Here is a 19,791-nt window from a genome sequence, read left to right as displayed (position 1 = left end):
TCCCGTCTATACTGCCAATGAAAGGACAACATCTGATAAGAGAACAAAGAATTCTAGAAGTGAACCACTGACTAAAAGGTTGGTGTCACCAAAACAACTTAAGATTTCTGGACAATGGACTGTACTATCCAAGATTGCAGGGAGAGGTAAGGCAGAATTTTATTTTCTTGTGCTAATCAGACTGTGCTGAAACTGTCTGTTTGTTGTTTGCTGCAAGGACAATAACTATAAATGCCTATAGAATGTTCAAATTATTGGACTTATTTTTTTAAAGACTGCTTTATAATTGTTCTAGACTACTTAACAAAATCAAGAAGCTTTTTTAAAAATAAATGCTTCATCTGAAGAGGTCCAGTGCTACTGTATCTTATTTTAAATAGTATAGAATAACCATACTTCCAGAAAGTCATATAAATTTTAACATGATCTGTAAAAGTATAATCTGAAATGTAGCAGTGGTCCTGTTTAATATTAAGATAAGGCAACTGAATTAAACCCTGAATTAGTCATGTTTGGAGTAGATCTATATTGGGAGGAGTTAGTGGACTACATTTAAGAAAACTTGCTGCCATAATATAGATTTCTCCCTATTTCTAGGGGTCAAAAGCACATGCACAGAAATACACAGCAAACAGTGTATATCATTAGATTAGATTTGGTTAGGTTAGGTTAGGTTAGGTTAGGTTAGGTTAGATTAGATTAGATTAGATTAGATTAGATTAGATTAGATTAGATTAACAGAGATGGAAGGGATCTTGCAGGTCATCTAGTCCAAACCCCTGCCCAAGCAGGAGACCCTACATTTGCCTCTATGTAGGATCGAATGCACAAATTCCTGATTGTGAAGCAAGAACTCCACCTCTAGGCCACAGCAGCTGTAAATCATCTATGCTGTTTGCTGGTTGCTGGGTGCCAAATTGCTGGGAGGCAGAGGCAGATTGGTTTTTTGTTTTGTTTTGTTTTCCCCAAAACTCAGGTACTTCTTATACTCCAGTGTATCTTACACTCTGAAAAATACGGTACACATAACCAAAGAAGAAAACCTCCTGGAATGCATATGGGTCAACATACAGTAAAAGAAAAAAGAATCATATGGCCATAAGAGTATACTGTAGGCCACCCAATCAAGCAGAAAAAGTGGATATCCTTTTTGCCAATCAACTAATGAACATATGTAGGAAACACACACAGTAATAATGGAGGACTTCAACTACCCAGATATCAATTGGAAAAGTTATTCTGTACCAAGTGAGAAATTAAATAGGTTCCTAACCAACCTAGCTGACAACTTAGTTGTCCAAAAGGTAGAGGAGGGAAGTAGAGGGACAGCTATACTGGACTAAACAGCTAAACAGAGAAGAAGTGATAGAGGGAGTTGAAATTGCAGTCACCTTGGGTTAGAGTGATCATATTGGACTTGGAGGGTCTGCTCCAAGAACGGGGTCTCCTGGATCCTGAGGGGTAGAGCGCCACTGCCCTGAAGGGAAGGGATTGTCTCGCAGCTCCAGGAAAGAAGAACCGGGCTCCAGACATGGCTGGCACCTGGCCATAGCAGCGTGACCACGAAGAAGGAAGGGAAAACATTCTAAAAAGAAGTCGATCAGAGAAAACAGATCAACAGAGGGGAAGACATGGTAAAAGAACAAAGAAAATAAGAAAAAGATCTTAGATTCCACAAGATCAGTTGTTTAAACATGCCTGGGATAAACATATATCCATCCTAAAATAAAATACAGGAAATAGTATAAGGGCAGACTAGATGGACCATGAGGTCTTTTTCTGCGGTCAATCTTCTATGTTTCTATGTTTCTTGATGGATCGTGCTTAATTTGTACGTCCCGCACAATTCACTTCTTTCTCATTATCAATAATATGTAACTTGGTTTTATAGTATAGATCTTGTTCTTCCCTTTTTATCTGCCAGGGCTGCTATAACAGATGACGTTTCATTAATACCTTTTCTAAAGCACAAGCAAGATGTCCTATTTACCTGTGGTTATATTGTGAAGCAAACCAGGGAAACATAGTTAACAAATCAACTTACACTTTTGATAGTACTACTACCTCATTACTACATCATGCGTCATATTCATGGGTGAGAGATCTGTTACCCCTATAGATATTCTCTTGGTTTGGATCAAACAACACTAGGGATATAGGCCACTGCCCTGGTATATGTTCATAATAAGGTACATGTGGTATATGTACTGTTTCTCCACCTTCTGGGACATGTTCATATGTTGGTTCTTTCACCTCACCTTTCTCTATTACAATTTCTGTATGTAGATGGCTATCATGTTATGGTGTTCATTTCATAATAGAATTGTGTTTCTTGATTAACATCTTTAAAATGTGCTCCCCTCCATAAATGTGGTTAGGCATCCTATGGTGCAGGGCCCACCTACTGTATTTACAGAAATGAATGTATACGCATATAAGCCACAGAATAAAAATAGGTAAGTATAAAACTTGTCCTACAGCTTCAACTTCTTCTTTTTCAGCACAAATGAATGCATTTTCTGTAGGTACAGATGTGTATACAACTTTTTCTACCTTTTTATCCAGTTGCCCATATACTACACAATCATAGACTGGTAATATGTGTTTTAACAGTTTCTTTTGATTTGTCCATTTAGTGGGTCTAACTGCACTCCCAAACAAAGTAAGTTTGTGCAAGTTTGTAATTATTAGGAGTTATAATAACTTTAACTTTTTCAAATAAAAACTCTATGTAGATTTTTATCATATAGACATTATATCTGGAACTGTTGTTTCTCCTTGCACAGAAATTGAATGCTACTTTTATCAGTTCCAGAAAAACATTTCCCTCTTTCTTTATTGTGTCTACCACTTCCCTTGTAAATCTGTGTGGTGCTTTCACATAACCAATTGCACATCTACTTTTCCATGTGAAAGGCAGCTTTATTAGGGCCATATTGCCACATAAGAATACAAGTTTGGAAGGTGCTTTTATTTCTTGATATGACAATAATAACCCCTCTTCTATAATTCTAAATTTCTATTATTAGGATGTGCAATTCCTATACCTTTCAAAACATTGTCATTTTAATAGTCACATCCCAATCTTTCACCCCCTCATCATATGTACAGTTGTACTTCGGATATCTTCCCACTGGCATCCCATCAATGAAAGTGAATCTAATGAGTCAAGGCTTCTGTTAGTGAAATCCAAAAAGGTGCTTTAATATAGTGTTTACTTTTCATTTTTCCCCAAATTGCATATGACGTCTGGAAGTACCCATGTATTATTTGTTTTTCATACCACACAAATGCATGCCGTCCTATCTGTAAATCATGTCCTTCTAACGTCATAAGTCTTTTATTTCTCAATATTATCCATTCTTTAATCCAAACCATTGCTGTAGCTTGATAGTAAAGCTCCCAATTTGGAAGTCCAAAACCACTTCTCATTCTAACATCTTGTAACATTTAAATACTAATTATCGTTTTTTCCCTTCCCAAACATATTTTGTCATAATCTTATTCATGTCATTAAAAAAAAGTTTTGTCAATTTTAATTGGAATTGTTGAAAATAGAAAAATCAGACGTGGTAGTATATTCATCTTAATGCAATTCTACCCATCAAAGATAGCTGGAAAGTTCTCCGTTTCTCCAAGTCTTTTTCAATCTGTTTTTTCACTTTTATGTAATTATTTTCTTTTAATGACGAGCATCTTGATGTCATCTGGATCCTTAAATATCTTAATTTTTCACAGTTTATATGTCCAAAAGTCCTCTAAGTTCCATTTTTTAAAATCTCTGTCATGTTCTTTATGATCAAATTTGTCTTGTCTTTATTAATTTTAAGCCCAGCAACTTCTCCATAACTTTCAATTTGCAATAAAAGCTTTGGGCCCAATGTAATTGGGTCTTCAAGTATAAAAACCAAATCATTTGCAAATGCTTGTAGCTTATATTCTTCCTCTCATATTTTAAGTCCTGTTATCTCATTGTCTGCTCTTACATTTCTATTTAATACTTTTAATGTCAAAATAAATAACAATGGTGTCAATGGATAGCCTTGCCTTGTTCCTTTAATAATATCCACTTTTCCAGTCATTTCTCCATTTATCACTATCCTTGCTGTTTGTTTGCCATATATTGCTTCCACAACATGTAAAAATCTCGTCCCAAAGTTCATATATTGTAGCTGTCTATTCAAAAGTTGCCAGTTTACAATGTCAAATGCTTTTTGTGCATCCAAAAACATCAAGACCATTTGTTTCTCTGGATGTTGCTCATAATACTCTACAGTATTAAGAATTATCCACATATTATCCCTTATTTGTCTTTTAGGAAGAAATCCATTTCAAATATCTTTTAAGTCTATTAGCTATTATTGTAACAAATATCTTATAGTCAACATTTAGTAGTGATATTGGTCTATAATTCCTCACTTTCAAAATATTTGTTCCTTCTTTTGGTATCAAAGATATTTAAGCCTCTGTCCAGGAATCTGGAATTATAGCTTCTGACATAACTTCATTGAATAACTCTAGCATTAATAGAGCAAATGTTTCTTCAAGGTTCTGTATACCTCAGCTGGTATACTATCTGGTATACCTCAGCTGGTAGACCATCCGATCTTGGAGCCTTTCCATTTTTCTATTTTTTAATAGCTCCGGATAGTTCCATCATTGTAATTTTACTATCAAGTGCTTCTTTGTAGGATTCTGGAATATTCAGTAAATTTGCCTTCTATAAATATTGACATATCTTTTTATCATCAATTATCTCTTGTTTATATAAATTTTTATAATATCTCCATACTCGTTCCTTCTTTTCTTCTTTATGATGTAAATGTCCATTCTCATCTTCTAACAATTTTATCAATTTTTTCTCTTTCCTTCCTTATTTTATAAGCCAACCATCTTCCTGGTTTATTTGCATGTTCAAAAAAGTTTTGTCTCATTGCTTTAATCTTCTTAGCTACTTCCTCACTTTCTATTAAATTTAATTTACATTTAATTAAATCCAGCCTCTCTTGTGTTTCTAAATCTTGTGGATATGATTGTAATTGTTCTTCCAGGCTTCAATGTCTTATTTCTAGGTTTCATTTGTATTCCATATTTTGTCTGTTCCTCTTGGCCATACAAGTCGACACTAAACCTCTAAAATATGCTTTAGTAGTATCCCAAAGTATTTGTAGAGACGTATCTTCCTTTTAATTTTCTTGGAATAAAAAACCAATTTCTTTATTTATAAATAGTTCAAAGTCCTTCTCTTGAAATATTTCTCATTTTAGAGTCCACCTCAGTCTTTTGATTTTGCCTTTCCAAATAATACTAATAGGATTATGATCTGCACACACATTAGTTTCAATATCAACTCTTTGAACTCTATCTATCAAGTTCCATGTTGCCCATAATGTACTCTACATTATCAACCATATGTCTTTTTCCCCCTTAGATTCTGGGATGTAAAAGGACAGTGCAATGGAAATTACTGTTTGGCTTCCATCATCTGATATAACTTTTATTGAGGGATTAGAGAACACCTTTTATTGGCTAGCCATGGCAAGCAATAAATAGATATTAGAATTATCTAAGGCTATTATCCTAAAGGTGTTTTTTTTCAAAAGGCAACTGTACTTTCTGTTTTTTCTTTGAAGACATTTTGTGTCTCATCCAAGAAGCTTTCGACTGAATGGTGGGGAATGGAAGGATTTATATTCTCTGCAGACAGATGTTCAGTTTGTATTCTTTTAGTGGGTTATTAAGGTCATCTGGAGGTTTGGATGAGAAGTGAAATGTCTTCAAAGGAAAAAAACCCAGAAAGTTCAGTTGCTCCATGAAAAAAGCACCTTTGGGACATCCATGACCTGGATGACCGAGAATCTCCTTAGACACTAAGGCTATTATGATAATAGTCGGCCAAAATTAAAAAAATTAAAAAAAAAGCTATTGCAAAGTTAAATATGATTTCCCATTTATTATTATAACAATATTGTATTGATTCAGTCTTGGCTAAAATACTAATTCATTAATAATAATGAATAATAATGAACAGTTATAGCAATAATTGCATTAACAAAATACCCTGTGTTGAAATAAAAAAGAGCAAGTAAAATTTAGATTGAAAACTAATAAGCCCAAACCAATACTTATTGCCAATTATTACCTGTAATTTATGAGTAAAATATTCAGATTTAACAAATATACAATGCTATTGATATATAATGCATATTAACCTTTTTCTTTTTGCTTCTTATCTCAAAAGATTCCAATTTCTATATTCTCTCTCTTTCCTTCTCTCCCTCTCTCTTTATTTATTTTTTGGGATAGGAACATTATAGGTCCTTGAATGGATTGACCCTCAGTTGGATAGGCGATGGAAACAATGTTCTAAATTCTATTCTGTTGAGTGCTGCTAAATTTGGGATGAATCTTCATGTTGCTACTCCAAAGGTAAGGGGGTTTAACTGTTATAAACAGAAGTTAGTTTGTGATACTTCAATGTTTAAAAGGTTTTAAATATAGTATGAGGTGTACAGAAGAAGTACACGATCATCTTTTTTTTCTTTTACCTACTAAGTCTAGGCATAGAGTTTAACTATGAGGAACTTGGTGAGCCAGAAATAATTTAATTTAAAATAATTTAAAAGAGAGCATTCTTGTCCACATTTTGCAAATATGACTTGCAAATATTTGCTACCATTTCACCTTATTCCCTTTGAATAGCCTTCATCCAAAATGGACTTTCCAAATATGGTAGAGTATAATTCAGGATTATCATTCTGAGTATACTGCAGTAATGGGTTCCATTACTATGCTACCACTTTGGGAACGGGAATGTGCAGGTGTGCCTGCAAGCTTCTGTGCCTGCCCAGAGCATTTTTGATTATGTCCAAGTGGGTGGATGGAGTCTCTCACCACCGCTACTGGTTCACCGAACCAATGTGAACCAGTAGCAACCCACCACTGGGATACTATATTAGGAAAGCAGAGAAAATGGAGAAGAACTCTTATTAAGTTTCATTATTACAGACAGAAAGTGAATTTTGTTTCTTCTTTTTATCCTCCCACTCCCTGCTTTTCCTCCACTGTGTATTTTGTAGCTGAATGTGTATCAGTAATAAATCAGCTCATTTGTTTAACACAGGGTATACCACAAATCACAGGCACTCCTCCAGTTATGATAGCAATTGGAACTTGGATTGCCATTGCTAAGTAATGCAATTGTAAATCACAGTGTTACATGACTAAATCACTTAGCAAAGGAATCCAGGGAGTCCCTGTTATTATCTTAAGCCAAGACGTTGGGTTGTTATGGGAGAAACATCAGGAGTCTGGGAGGAGAGTGTTGCAAGGAAAGGCCCTGGAAAGCCTGTCACAGGCAATACATGAGTTGGAATGGGTGATGCAGTTCAGCACATACAGTGAAAGTGAGGAAGGGACCAGGGAAGGAGAGCACCAGCTGCATATGAGCACAGTGAGGCCAGAAAAAAAGGGTATGGGATGCATGCAAGCATATGTGCAAATGCAGGGAGGCCCAAGAAAGCAAGGTGGGATTCAGAAATGCAGGGGTGGGAGGCATACCAGAGCAATTTGCAACTTTCCCTGCTCACTTCCTTGTTAACTTAAAGCTGGCAATAAAGTGGTCATGTGACTGGGACATTGCTGCAACCATTGTAAAAATGAGGTAGTTGCCAAGCATCTGAACTACAATCACATCAAAGATGGGTTCCCAACAGTTTGGACAGGTTCTATAAAAGAGGAAGTAACTGTGGCCTGCCTTCCCCACTAGACCGATTCTTTTAGTGGTGCAGTAGGCACCGCCATTTTGTTTTTTTCACATACGGAGAAGCCTTTTTTTAGTACAGTAGAACCCCGACTTACGAGATTAATTGGTGCCGGAAGGAGGCTCGTAAGTCGGAAAGCTCGTATGACGAAACATTGTTTCCCATAGGAAACAATGTAAAGTCAATTAATCCGTGCAACAACAAAAAAAAACCGCTGCCGCCCGGCTGTCACCTTTTAAAACACCCACGCCGCTTCGCAGCTGTCTCCTGAAGCCGAACGCGGAAGTTAGCGTTCGGCTTCAGGAGACAGCTGCGAAGCGGCGCGGGTGTTTTAAAAGGTTGCAGCCGGCCTGGGGGGCTCGGGGGGCCCCCGAGCCCCCCAGGCCGGCTGCAACCTTTTAAAACACCCGCGCCGCTTCGCAGCTGTCTCCTGAAGCCGAACGCTAACTTCCGCGTTCGGCTTCAGGAGACAGCTGCGAAGCGGCGCGGGTGTTTTAAAAGGTCGCAGCCGGCCTGGCGGGCTTCCCAGCAGCAGCTGCCCCGAATCCTCCGAGGCTCGTTGGAGGCGCCGCGCGTGCTTTTGCCTTCTTTGAGATGAGGCTCGAGGCAGGGTGAGGGCAGTTAATTTTGCTCCTTGGCGCTCGTATCCCGAATTTGGGCTTGTAAGTAGAACAAAAATATCTCTCCCCTCCTAGCTCGCATCTCGAAATGCTCGTATATAGAGCAGCTCGTATGTCGAGGTTCTACTGTACTGTGCTTGCAAACATGCCTGTGTGGTGTTCCTTGAGTGAACAGCAGTAAGACAATTTGGGTATTCATAATCCATCCAGTGCTACCTCCTGTACTTTTGACATCTGGATAAAAATTAGTTATTCAAATTTCTTATATGCATTTAAAAAGTTATTAACGAATACAGTTTCTTTTAGCTGCTTCTTTTCGTATTACTTCTGATCAGTGTTCCCTCTAATTTTTTGGGGGGCTGGGCGGAAAAGTATAGTGTCTGAGCGGCAGTCCCTTCGGGACTGGGCGGCCCAGAAATAAATAAACAAATAATAAATAAATGAATAAATAAATAAACAAATAAACAAATAAACAAACAAACAAACAAACAAATAAAAAACCCACCCTGTTTTGCCTCAGAGAATTTCAAAATAAAATACTGTACTGTGTGTCTATAACAGTGAGCTCATAATAGGGCAACTCTATCAATATCAAAATGCCACTTAAATAGTTGAGCTAGTTTCAAACTAGATTTTGATTTTCTTTCTCTCTTCCTTACTCCCATTCTTTTTTTTTCTCTTTTCCTTCCTCTCTTTTTTCTATCTGTTTCTCTCTCTTCCGGTTTGTGGCCAGGAGGATAAAACAACTTGTATCAGAGAGTTTAATGTGTGGTTAAGGCAGTGGTGTAAAGCTGAAGGTTTTGCCTATGTAAGTCATGATGTCAGTAGGTGGTCTAATAGGGAGTTGTTTAAGAGGGATGGTTTGCATCCATCATACAGAGGTACCCAGGTGCTCGGTGAGGAATTCAGAACTGTTTTGGACAGGCATTTAAACTAGGTAAAGGGGACAGAGATGTAACAGATGTGGATGATTTCTGTCCCCGACCAATGAGGATAAATCAGTTTCTGGAAGCTTATGAAAAGGGAGCTGTAAATAAAATAGATGTAGTTGTTGATGATAAGGGGAAACTAATAATGATAATAATGTTCTTCGGGTAATGTGCACGAATGCTCGAAGCTTGAGCAACAAGCTCTGTGAGTTAATGGCCATAATATCTAGAGATAATTTGGATCTGGTTGCCATAACTGAGACATGGTTTAAGGATTCTAATGAATGGGAAATATCCATACCAGGATATACACTGTATAGGAAGGATAGACTAAAGAGAAGGGGAGGTGGAGTAGCCATTTATGTTAAAGAAAGTCTAAAAACAATACTAATTCAAAATACATGTAAAGATCTGGAGACCCTCTGGATTTGCATGCAAAATAAAGACGGTTCTGTCATTAGAATTGGGGTGATCTATAGGCCTCCAGTGCAATCTGAGGAACATGACAACAAGATGGTGGATGAATTTACCTTAATGGCAGTAAAGGGAGATATTGTGGTTATGGGTGATTTCAACATGCCTGATGTCGACTGGAATATCCCCAGTGCCCTCACATGCAAAAGTAAGAATATAGTAGGGGCCTTTACAGGAGCAGCTCTGGCACAGCTAGTTAAGACACCAACTAGAGGGGAGAATATTCTAGATTTAGTTTTTATGAATGGGAATTGGGTTTCAGAGGTGAAGATGGGAGAAAATTTAGGTTGCAGTGACCATCTATGTTTGTGGTTTGATGTAAAAACTGATTGTGAGCAATCCTATACTGCAACCAAAGTATTGGATTTCAGAAAAACAAATTTTAATGCAATGGGGGAATGTTTAAATAATGAATTAAAGGGGAGGGATAAAATGGCAGGAGCAAGCACCCAGTGGACTGTATTGAAAAAGGCCATCTTAAAAGCCACAGGACTGTATGTAAAGCAAATAACTAAAGGTAAAAGGAAGAAGAAACCGCTATGGTTTAGCAATGATGTAAGGGCTATAGTCAATGAAAAAAAGGCTGCCTATAGGAGGTATAAAGAGTCTGGAAGTATAGCTGATAGAGAGGTTTATAAAATGAGACAGAAGGAGGCGAAACAGATAATATAAGCTGCTAAAGCCTCAAAAGAGGAAGAAATTGCAAAATCTGTAAAGAAGGGGGATAAAACCTTCTTCAGATATATTAGTGATAGGAAGAAGAAAAACTGCATCATCACAAAGCTTAGTACCGGGAATAATACATGCATTGATGGGAATAAGGAGATCGCTGACCATTTCAATAGCTACTTCTGTTCAGTTTTCTCAAAAGACACCTTACAAAATAATACTATAGAGGGATATAGCATTGCTTCCAGCTGTACGGATTCTTTTTTTTTTTTAATAATTTTTATTGATTTTATAGGTTTACATAAAACAAACATATAACAGTGCACAGTGCATGTGCCCGTCACCTAACAACACACACACACCGTCACCCCCACCACCCCTACAAAGGGATTCAAAAAAAATATTTTGCTTATTTATCTATCTATTAATCCTTGGCTCTATCTTGAACAAATATTACTGAAAGAGTGATTGTAATTTATTTTTCATATTTACATCACAGATTCTACTTAACATATAGTCTTTTACCTTGTTCCATCGCATCATCAGCTTCTCCAATTTCTTCTCATCAAAATTATTTAATCTTATTTCCATAATTTCAAAATGTATGTGGTCCACCATATACCAGTACCAATTTTGTACTGTCCATTTTGTAGAATCTTTCCAACCTAATACCATCACCGCTTGAGCACTTTCCAATGCTGCGGTTTTAATTTCCTTAAATTCTCCTAGTTCCCTATATTTAATTAAAATTGCTATTTCTTTTGTAATAATCCAGTTAATGTTTAACATTTTATTAATTTCATTCTGCACTACATTCCAGAATTTCTGAATTTCTGCACACTCCCAGATCATATGCATAAAAATTCCTTTTTTCTGGCACCCATGCCAACATTTACCCTTCTCTTTCCCCTGGAAGTGTGCAATTTGTACAGGTGTATAATACCATTTATGTAAAAATTTTCTTCTCATCCCTCTAACTCTTGTATTTTTAATCTTGTATATATTTTCTATTATTTCTTTCATTTCTCTTTCATCTATTTGTAAATCATCCTGCCAACATCTTGTTAAACTTTTTGTTACTTCTTCTTCCATGTGCAATAGCATTCTATATATATTACCAGCTTGTGCTTTACTTTCATTTATCTTTTCACTTAATATTTTTTCTAAACTATTTTCTTCCCGTAAGAAAGCTTCTTTATTCTCACTTTTGTTTAAATATGTACATATTGCATTAATCTGCAACCATTTCTGTTTACCAATCCACCATTCCAATCTGGTTCTACTAACTCTTCCATCTTTCTCATATAATTGTTCAATTCTCGTTATCCCTTTACTATTTAATACTTTAATAATTCTACTTAGATTAACATCATCCCCTATATTCAATACATATAACGTTGATAGCCTGGATACCTTTATTCCACTTTTCCTTTGCCATTTAAGCCATATTTCTAAACATGCTTTAAAAGGATCACTTAAGGTACTGGTTTCGATTCTACTCCAATTTTTAAACAATAGTTCTTTGTTATTTATATTATTAATTTCTTTTTCTAATTCTACCCATTTCTTTCCCCCCCATAACTGTAGCTCCATTAACCTTTCCATTTGAAAAGCATTTCTATATAATAATAGATATGGGCTGCCCCAACCCCCCTCTTTCTCTTGTGCAAACTGCCAGTGCTTCCTTATTCTGGGTTTTTTATCTCCTTCAATCCAAAAGTTTAGTCTATTATCCCATTCTCTTAATTTTGCCTCAGGAAAACTACCCGGTAGAACCTGAAACAAATACATCATTTTTGGTATTATCATAATCTTAAGGGCTCTAATCTTAGCCATTCTTCCTAACTTTTTACCCTTCCAATTTTTAATCTGCTTCTGGATTTTTTTCCATATTAGGTTATAATTGGCCGTGACTATTTTTATTGGATTTTTGAACAACCAAATTCCCAAATATTTCATTTTTTTACAACCTAATTTCAATCCTGAAATTTTTTGAATCTCGATTTGTTCTTTGGGGCCAGTATTTAAACATATTATCTCTGATTTATCTATATTAACCTTAAGTCCAGATTGATCTTTAAATTCCTGAAGCATTATCATTATTCTTTTCATCATTTCAATTGGGGTTTCAGACATCACTATAGCATCATCTGCAAATAAGTTTAATTTCAATTCAAGTTCCCCTATTTGATAGCCTCTCCATTCCTTATCATTTCTAATTTTGTTTGCTAAGGTCTCAATTGCTAATGCAAATAACATTGGGGATAGTGGGCAACCCTGCTTAGTTCCATTCTGAATTTTAACCATTTCTGTTCTATTGCCATTTACTCTGATTTGAGCCACATTATCCTTATATATTGTTTCTATAACTCTACAAAATATGTCTCCCATATTTAAGTCTTTACATAATTGAAATAGGTAGTCATGGTTAACTTTGTCAAAAGCCTTATAGACATCTAATTTTAAGATACTTAATTTTCTTTTGGTACTGGTAGCATGGTGTAAAACATTGACCACGTTTCTTATTGGTTCATAAATTTTCCTTCCTTTAACAAATCCATATTTGCTCCAGTGATCTTAGAAGCCGATGTCTTAGAAGAACTTGAACAATTAAAGATAAATAAGGCAATGGATCCAGATGGCATCCACCAGAGAGTTCTTAAAGAACTCAGATCTGTCATTGCTACCCCCCTGACAAATTTGTTTAACCAACCCCTGTTAACAGGAGATGTTCCTGAGGATTGGAGAATGGCCAGTGTTGTGCCTATCCACAAGAAGGGCAGTAGAGAAGAAGCTGGTAACTACAGGCCAGTTAGCTTGACATCAGTTATAGTTAAAATGATGGAGACTCTACTCAAAAAGAGGATAAATCAGCACCTAAAAATAATAACTTATTGGACCCAAATCAGCATGGCTTTACTGAAGGCAAATCATGTCAGACTAATCTCATTGATTTCTTTGACTATGTCACAAAGGTGTTGGATCAAGGTGGTGCCGTGGATATTGCCTATCTGGACTTCAGCAAAGCCTTTGATACGGTTCCACATAAAGAGCTGATAGATAAATTAGTGAAGATTGGACTTAATCCCTGGATAGTTCAGTGGATTTCAAGCTGGCTGAAGCATAGACATCAGAGAGTTATTGTTAATGGCAAGTATTCTGAGCTGAGACAGGTTACAAGCGGTGTGCCACAAGGGTCTGTTCTGGGTCCTATTCTTTTTAATATGTTTGTGAGTGACATAGGGGAAGGTTTGGTAGGGAAGGTTTGCCTATTTGCCGATGACTCTAAAATGTGCAATAGGGTTGATATTCCTGGAGGGGTCTGTAATATGGTAAATGATTTAGCATTACTAGATAAATGGTCAAAGCAATGGAAACTGCAGTTTAATGTTTCCAAATGTAAAATAATACACTTGGGGAAAAGGAATCCTCAATCTGAGTATTGCATTGGCAGTTCTGTATTAGCAAAAACCTCAGAAGAGAAGGATTTAGGGGTAGTGATTTCTGACAGTCTCAAAATGGGTGAGCAGTGTGGTCGGGCGGTAGGAAAAGCAAGTAGGATGCTTGGCTGCATAGCTAGAGGTATAACAAGCAGGAAGAGGGAGATTGTGATCCCCTTATATAGAGCGCTGGTGAGACCACATTTGGAGTACTGTGTTCAGTTCTGGAGACCTCACCTACAAAAAGATATTGACAAAATTGAATGGGTCCAAAGACGGGCTACAAGAATGGTGGAAGGTCTTAAGCATAAAACGTATCAGGAAAGACTTAATGAACTCAATCTGTATAGTCTGGAGGACAGAAGGAAAAGGGGGGACATGATCGAAACATTTAAATATGTTAAAAGGTTAAATAAGGTTCAGGAGGGAAGTGTTTTTAATAGGAAAGCGAACACAAGAACAAGGGGACACAATCTGAAATTAGTTGGGGGAAAGATCAAAGGCAACATGAGAAAATATTATTTTACTGAAAGAGTAGTAGATCCCTGGAACAAACTTCCAGCAGACGTGGTTGGTAAATCCACAGTAACTGAATTTAAACATGCCTGGGATAAACATATATCCATTGTAAGATAAAATACAGGAAATAGTATAAGGGCATACTAGATGGACCATGAGGTCTTTTTCTGCCGTCAGTCTTCTATGTTTCTATGTTTCTAAGACTAAATTGTGGAATCTCCTGGCAAGTGATGTTCGTACATCTCTATTCCGTGATGGTCAAAAAGATCTTTTTCCATTCTTTGACCAGGAAAGTGGTATTGCTATTTGTAATTACATCTGTGGTTTAATGTTGGCCATCAACATAGATTATAATCCAGTTGAGTGGAAGTTGTTTGTTAATATTTCTTTTTTTAAAAAAATTCTTTTTATTGTTTTCTTAAGTACATATATCACAAGTTGTTTGTTCCATAAACAGATCTTATCCAACTTTTTTACCTGTTACAATCGTTCTTAGTTAAGTTAGGTCTTAAAAATAACATTATCTTAATACTATGCAATAATAAGCGTCATAAAAGCATTTGAAAGGTATTTGTTGTTTACAATTTGTACTGCAATTTTGTATCCTGTTATGTAAGAATTTTTTTCTGAATCCATTCGTGCCAATTACACCACATGCTTTTAAATTCGTTAATTCTATTTCCCTTAAGTAAGTTTGTCATTTCATCCATCTCTGCGCATGAATATATCTTATCAATTATTAGATTTACATTGGGGATCTGTTCACTTCTCCATGTTTGCGCTATTGCAATTCTAGTCGCTGTGTTTATATGTGTCAGTAGGAAGAGTGTTTGCCTTGAGTATGGTCTTTTCCAAATTCCAAGAAGCATGCCCTCGGGCGAATACTCTATTTCTTCCTTTGTAATTTCCTTGAGCCAATTATGAATAGTTTTCCAGGTCTTTTGAATTTTCGGGCAGGACCACCACATATGGAAGAAAGTGCCTTTCTCTTTCTTACATTTCCAGCATATGTTTTGTAGTGCTGGATAGATCTTGGCTAATCTCGCCGGTGGAAGGTACCACCTGTAGAAGAGCTTGTAATAATTTTCTTTATATGCGGATGATAGGGTAATTTTGGTTATTGCATTCCATGTTTTTTCCCATTCCGCTATATGGATTTCTCTTTGTATATTTTTCTCCCAAGCTACCATAGGGTTTTTAATCACTTCCTTTTCCTTGTCCTGTTCTAATAGAATCTGGTATAATTTAGTTATCTGTTTGTCCTCGCCTCCTGTTAGTATCTTATCTAGGGTTTGAGTGGAGATTGCTATGCCTGGAGTTTGTTTATCTTTATTGTATCTAGATTTGATTTGTGTATATGTCCACCAGTCAATCTTGTAGTTTTGTGACTCCAATTCTTGTCTAGTTTTTAGGTCACCATTTGGGTGTAGGATTTCTTTATAGCTAATAATCTTAGTTGGGTCTATTAAATTTGGGTGTGTTATAGCTTCCATGGTGGATAGCCATCTGGGAATTTTATTGTAAAAAGTTTTTTTAATCTCGTACCATGTTTTAAGGAGCGATTTTCTTATGAGATGTTTATTGAAGGTAGTTAGTGTTTTTTTTTCATCTTTCCATATGTAGGCATGCCAGCCCATCTGTAGGTCATGCCCTTCCAATACCAGTATTTTTTTATTTGTAAGGTTAATCCACTCCTTTATCCATGTTAGGCTCGCTGCCCTGTAGTATTGTTTTAGATCCGGAAGCCCTAATCCTCCTCTTTTTTTTTCATTTTCATCTAATGATGCATGTAGTTCTCCCAATTTAGTATATTCTAGAAATTTCTTATGGGCCAATTTAATGTGTACTTCTTGTAGACATATTATTTGTGCTTTCTGGCCGAGGAGTTTGGAAAAGACCTTTTTTCTCTTACAGTTGTTGTTAAGACCATTTTTATTTATTGAGATCAATTTGGTGTCTGAAGACATTTAATTCGGTGTCCCCCTCAGGGGAGAGAAGAGTTAGTTTTGCTTATCTGCTGCAGCTGCCATTTGGGATCTAGTCTTGGTTCCTTCCTCTTTCCCTTTCTCCTTCCCTAATTCCTCTGAACTTATTTGGTCTTGTTTCCTTTCTATTTGTCCTTCTGTTTCTATTTCCTCTTCTTTACTTGATTCTAATCTGTCTCCACTCTCTATTTCTGAGTCTAGGGTGGTTATACGTTCATATATCTCCTGTGCCTTTTCTGGGTTATTGATTTTCACCCTTCTTCCCTCTATTTTTATCATCATTCCCTCTGGTGTTATCCATCTAAATGTTATTTCTTTTTTGTTCAAGAGGGAAGCTAGGCTTTTGTATTCTCTTCTTTGTTCTCTGATCTTTCTGGGAATTTGTTTTAGGATGTTTAGTTCTCTACCTTTGTACGTCATTTTCCCCTCTCTAGAGGCTGCGTATACCCTGTCCCTTGTGATCTTTCTCGAGAATCTTAGATGTATCTCCCTCGGTAATCGGTGTCTTCTCGCATAATTCGTATTAATTCTGTAAATTTCGTCTAATTCGCTTACCACCTCCTCTCTGTTAGTCCGTAATATCCCTGAAATTATTGTTGTCATAATCTCCCCCAGATTTTCATTTTCTGCTTCCACTACATTTTGGAATCTTAGGAAATATGATGATCTCTCCAATTCCAACTGGATAAGGGAGTTTTCCAATTCTCTATGTGACTCTATAAGTTTTTGATCTACCTGTTCCAATTTTTTTTCATGTTGTTCAGTCTTTTTTTCCACTGTTTGTTAATATTTCTAAGATGAGTCTTAAAACTGTATTGCTGCATAATGGCAATTGGCTGCCATCCGTTCCAGTTGCTTATGGAGTTGCAATGAAAGAAACATATGAAAATTTGAAAGAGCTCTTGAGACACATTAACTACAGTCAATATCAATGGTAAATCTGTGGTGACCTGAAAGTGGTTGCTATCTTACTTGGTCTTCAAGATGGATATACTAATTATTGCTGCTTCTTGTGTGAATGAGACAGTCATGTGAAAGAATTGGAGACCTGGACCACTGGAGACCTTCCAGAAGACTGGAAATGAGCTGACGTAGTCCCCATTCACAAAAAAGGTAAAAAGACTGACCCAGGCAACTACAGACCAATCAGTCTGACTTCTATACCTGGAAAAATACTGGAGAAAATAATTAAAAAACAACTTTGCCACTACCTAGAAACAAACAACATTATATCCAACAGCCCGCACGGGTTTGTCAGAAACAAATTATGCCAAACCAACCTCATATCATTTTTCAACACCATAACCAAATCAGTGGACCAACACAACGCAGTAGACCTCATGTACTTGGACTTCAGCAAAGCTTTTGATAAAGTTGACCACAACCTCCTAATCCAAATTAGAAAAAACGGGGTAGGTTACAACACATGCAGATGGATAAACAGTTGGCTGTCCAACCGCACGCAACGAGTTGTCCTCAACGGTTCCAAATCCACATGGAAGAAGGTAGGCAGTGGGGTACCACAGGGTTCTGTCCTGGGCCCTGTACTCTTCAATATTTTCATCAATGACCTGGTCGAGGGAGTAGAAGGGGAACTAATCAAATTCGCAGATGACACCAAGCTGGCAGGGGTAGCCAACACCCTAGAGCAGAGGTCCCCAACCTTCTTTGCACCAGGGACCGGCTTTAAGCTAGACCAGTTTTCCATGGCCCGGTGGGGGGGGGAGCTAGCTGTCAGCGGCGCCGTAAAAGGGGCGATCAAGAGAGGAATGGGTGAATGAATGGACGGAGGGTGGGAAGGAAGGAAGGAAAGAGGGAAGGGACAGGAACAGAAGAAAGGTGCAAAGGAAGCAAGGAAAGGTGTGAAAGGGGAGAGTAAGAGAGGAAGGAGTGAAAGAAGGGAATGAGGGAGGAAAGAAGGGAGGAAGGAAAAAGAAAGCAAGAAATGGAGGGAGGAAAGGAAGGAAGGAAAGAAAGAAAGAAGGGGGGAAGGGACAGGAACAGAGGAAGGAAGCAAGGAAACTTATGAAAGGGGAGAGTAAGGGAAGAAGGTAGGAAGGAGAAAAAAAAGAAGAAATAGAGGAAGGGAAGGTAAAAGAGAGAAAGAAAAAGAGCAAGAAAGAAAGCAAGAAAGAGAAAGAAAGAAAGAAAGGCAACTTCAAAGAAAGGCTCACTGAGCATCTCTCACTCTCTCTCTCTTTCTATCCCTCTTTCTTTCTTTCTCTCTCTCCTCTTCCTTTATCTCCTCTCTCTCTCCCTCTCTCTTTCTCTCCCCCCTCTCTCCCCTTTCCCTCTCTCTTTCTCTCTCCCTCTCTTGCTATCTCTCCCCCCTTTCCCTCTCTCTTTCTCTCTCTCCCTCTCTTGCTATCTCTCCCCCCTCTCCCTCTCTCTTTCTCCCTCTCCCTCTCTTTCTCTCTCTCTCCCCTCTTTCTCTCTCTTCTCACTTTCTCTCTCTTGTTTTCTTTCTGTCTCTTTTGCTTTCTCTCTCTCTCACTCTTTCTTGTTTTCTTTCTCACGCTCTTTCTCTCTCTTGTTCTCTCTCTTGCTATCTCTTTCTCCCCCCCTTTCTCTCACTCTCTCTTTCTCACTTTCTCTCTATCTTGCTGTCTGTTGCTATCACTCACTCTCATTCTCCGTTCTTCTCAGCGGTGACGAGCGCACGCCCTGCCCGCCTCACCTTTGCGAGAGCACTTTCGCCCCGGGCTCTCAGCAAGGGGGTTTGCAGGAGAGGTGGGGCCGGCGAAGGTGATATTCAATGTCGGGGGCGCACAGGCGGTTGCACGCGCTCCCTATCTCCCTGCTAGCCCACTCGGAATATTCAAAATAAGAAAAGCCTTCGCCGGCAAAGGTTTTTCTTATTTTGAATACTCCGAGTGGGCTAGCAGGGAGATAGGGAGCGCGTGCAACCGCCCGTGCGCCCCCGACATTGAAGACCTCCGCTGAGAAAAGCCTTTGCCGGCATTTCCTGTCGGCGTCAAGGAGGCGCAGCGGCAGGCGGAGAGAGGGAAGGGGGGGGAAGCGGCGTCCCTCCTGGCCTTGGCGGGCCGCCTGACCCTCCCCACCTCCTGCAAACGCGGCGGGGGGAGAGCGAGGAGACGGTTCCGGCGGGCGCAGGGCTTGGCTGGCTGGCGGGGGAGCGCCGCTGGTGGTGCGGAAAGGCCGAGGGGGCCCTGGCGCCGCGGACCGGCTGAAAACCCCCAACGGCCCGGTGCCGGTCCATGGACCGGCGGTTGGGGACCTCTGCCCTAGAGGACAGGCTCAAAATACAGAAAGATCTGGACAGATTAACACTATGGGCTCACAATAACAACATGATGTTCAACGTCGACAAGAGCAAAGTCCTTCACCTTGGTAAAAAAAACCTAGACACACATACAGCCTGGGAGAAACCC

General features: G+C 38.2%; 1 protein-coding gene across 2 annotated transcripts in view; it reads left to right on the top strand.

Moving 5' to 3' along the window:
• OTC (ornithine transcarbamylase) overlaps positions 1-19,791 on the top strand; it is a 67,725-nt gene that overhangs the window by 9,244 nt on the left and 38,690 nt on the right. For both annotated transcript variants that reach the window (XM_070750572.1, XM_070750574.1), the window contains one exon: positions 6,307-6,429. In XM_070750572.1, coding sequence (XP_070606673.1) covers positions 6,307-6,429 — 123 coding nt within the window. The remainder of the gene's footprint in view (positions 1-6,306; positions 6,430-19,791) is intronic.

The sequence above is a fragment of the Erythrolamprus reginae genome, chromosome 4 (assembly GCF_031021105.1).
Source record: "Erythrolamprus reginae isolate rEryReg1 chromosome 4, rEryReg1.hap1, whole genome shotgun sequence".
NCBI classification, from domain to species: Eukaryota; Metazoa; Chordata; class Lepidosauria; order Squamata; family Dipsadidae; genus Erythrolamprus; species Erythrolamprus reginae.
The sequence above is the reverse complement of the archived record's forward strand: the minus strand, read 5'-3'. Positions and strand labels throughout refer to the sequence as shown.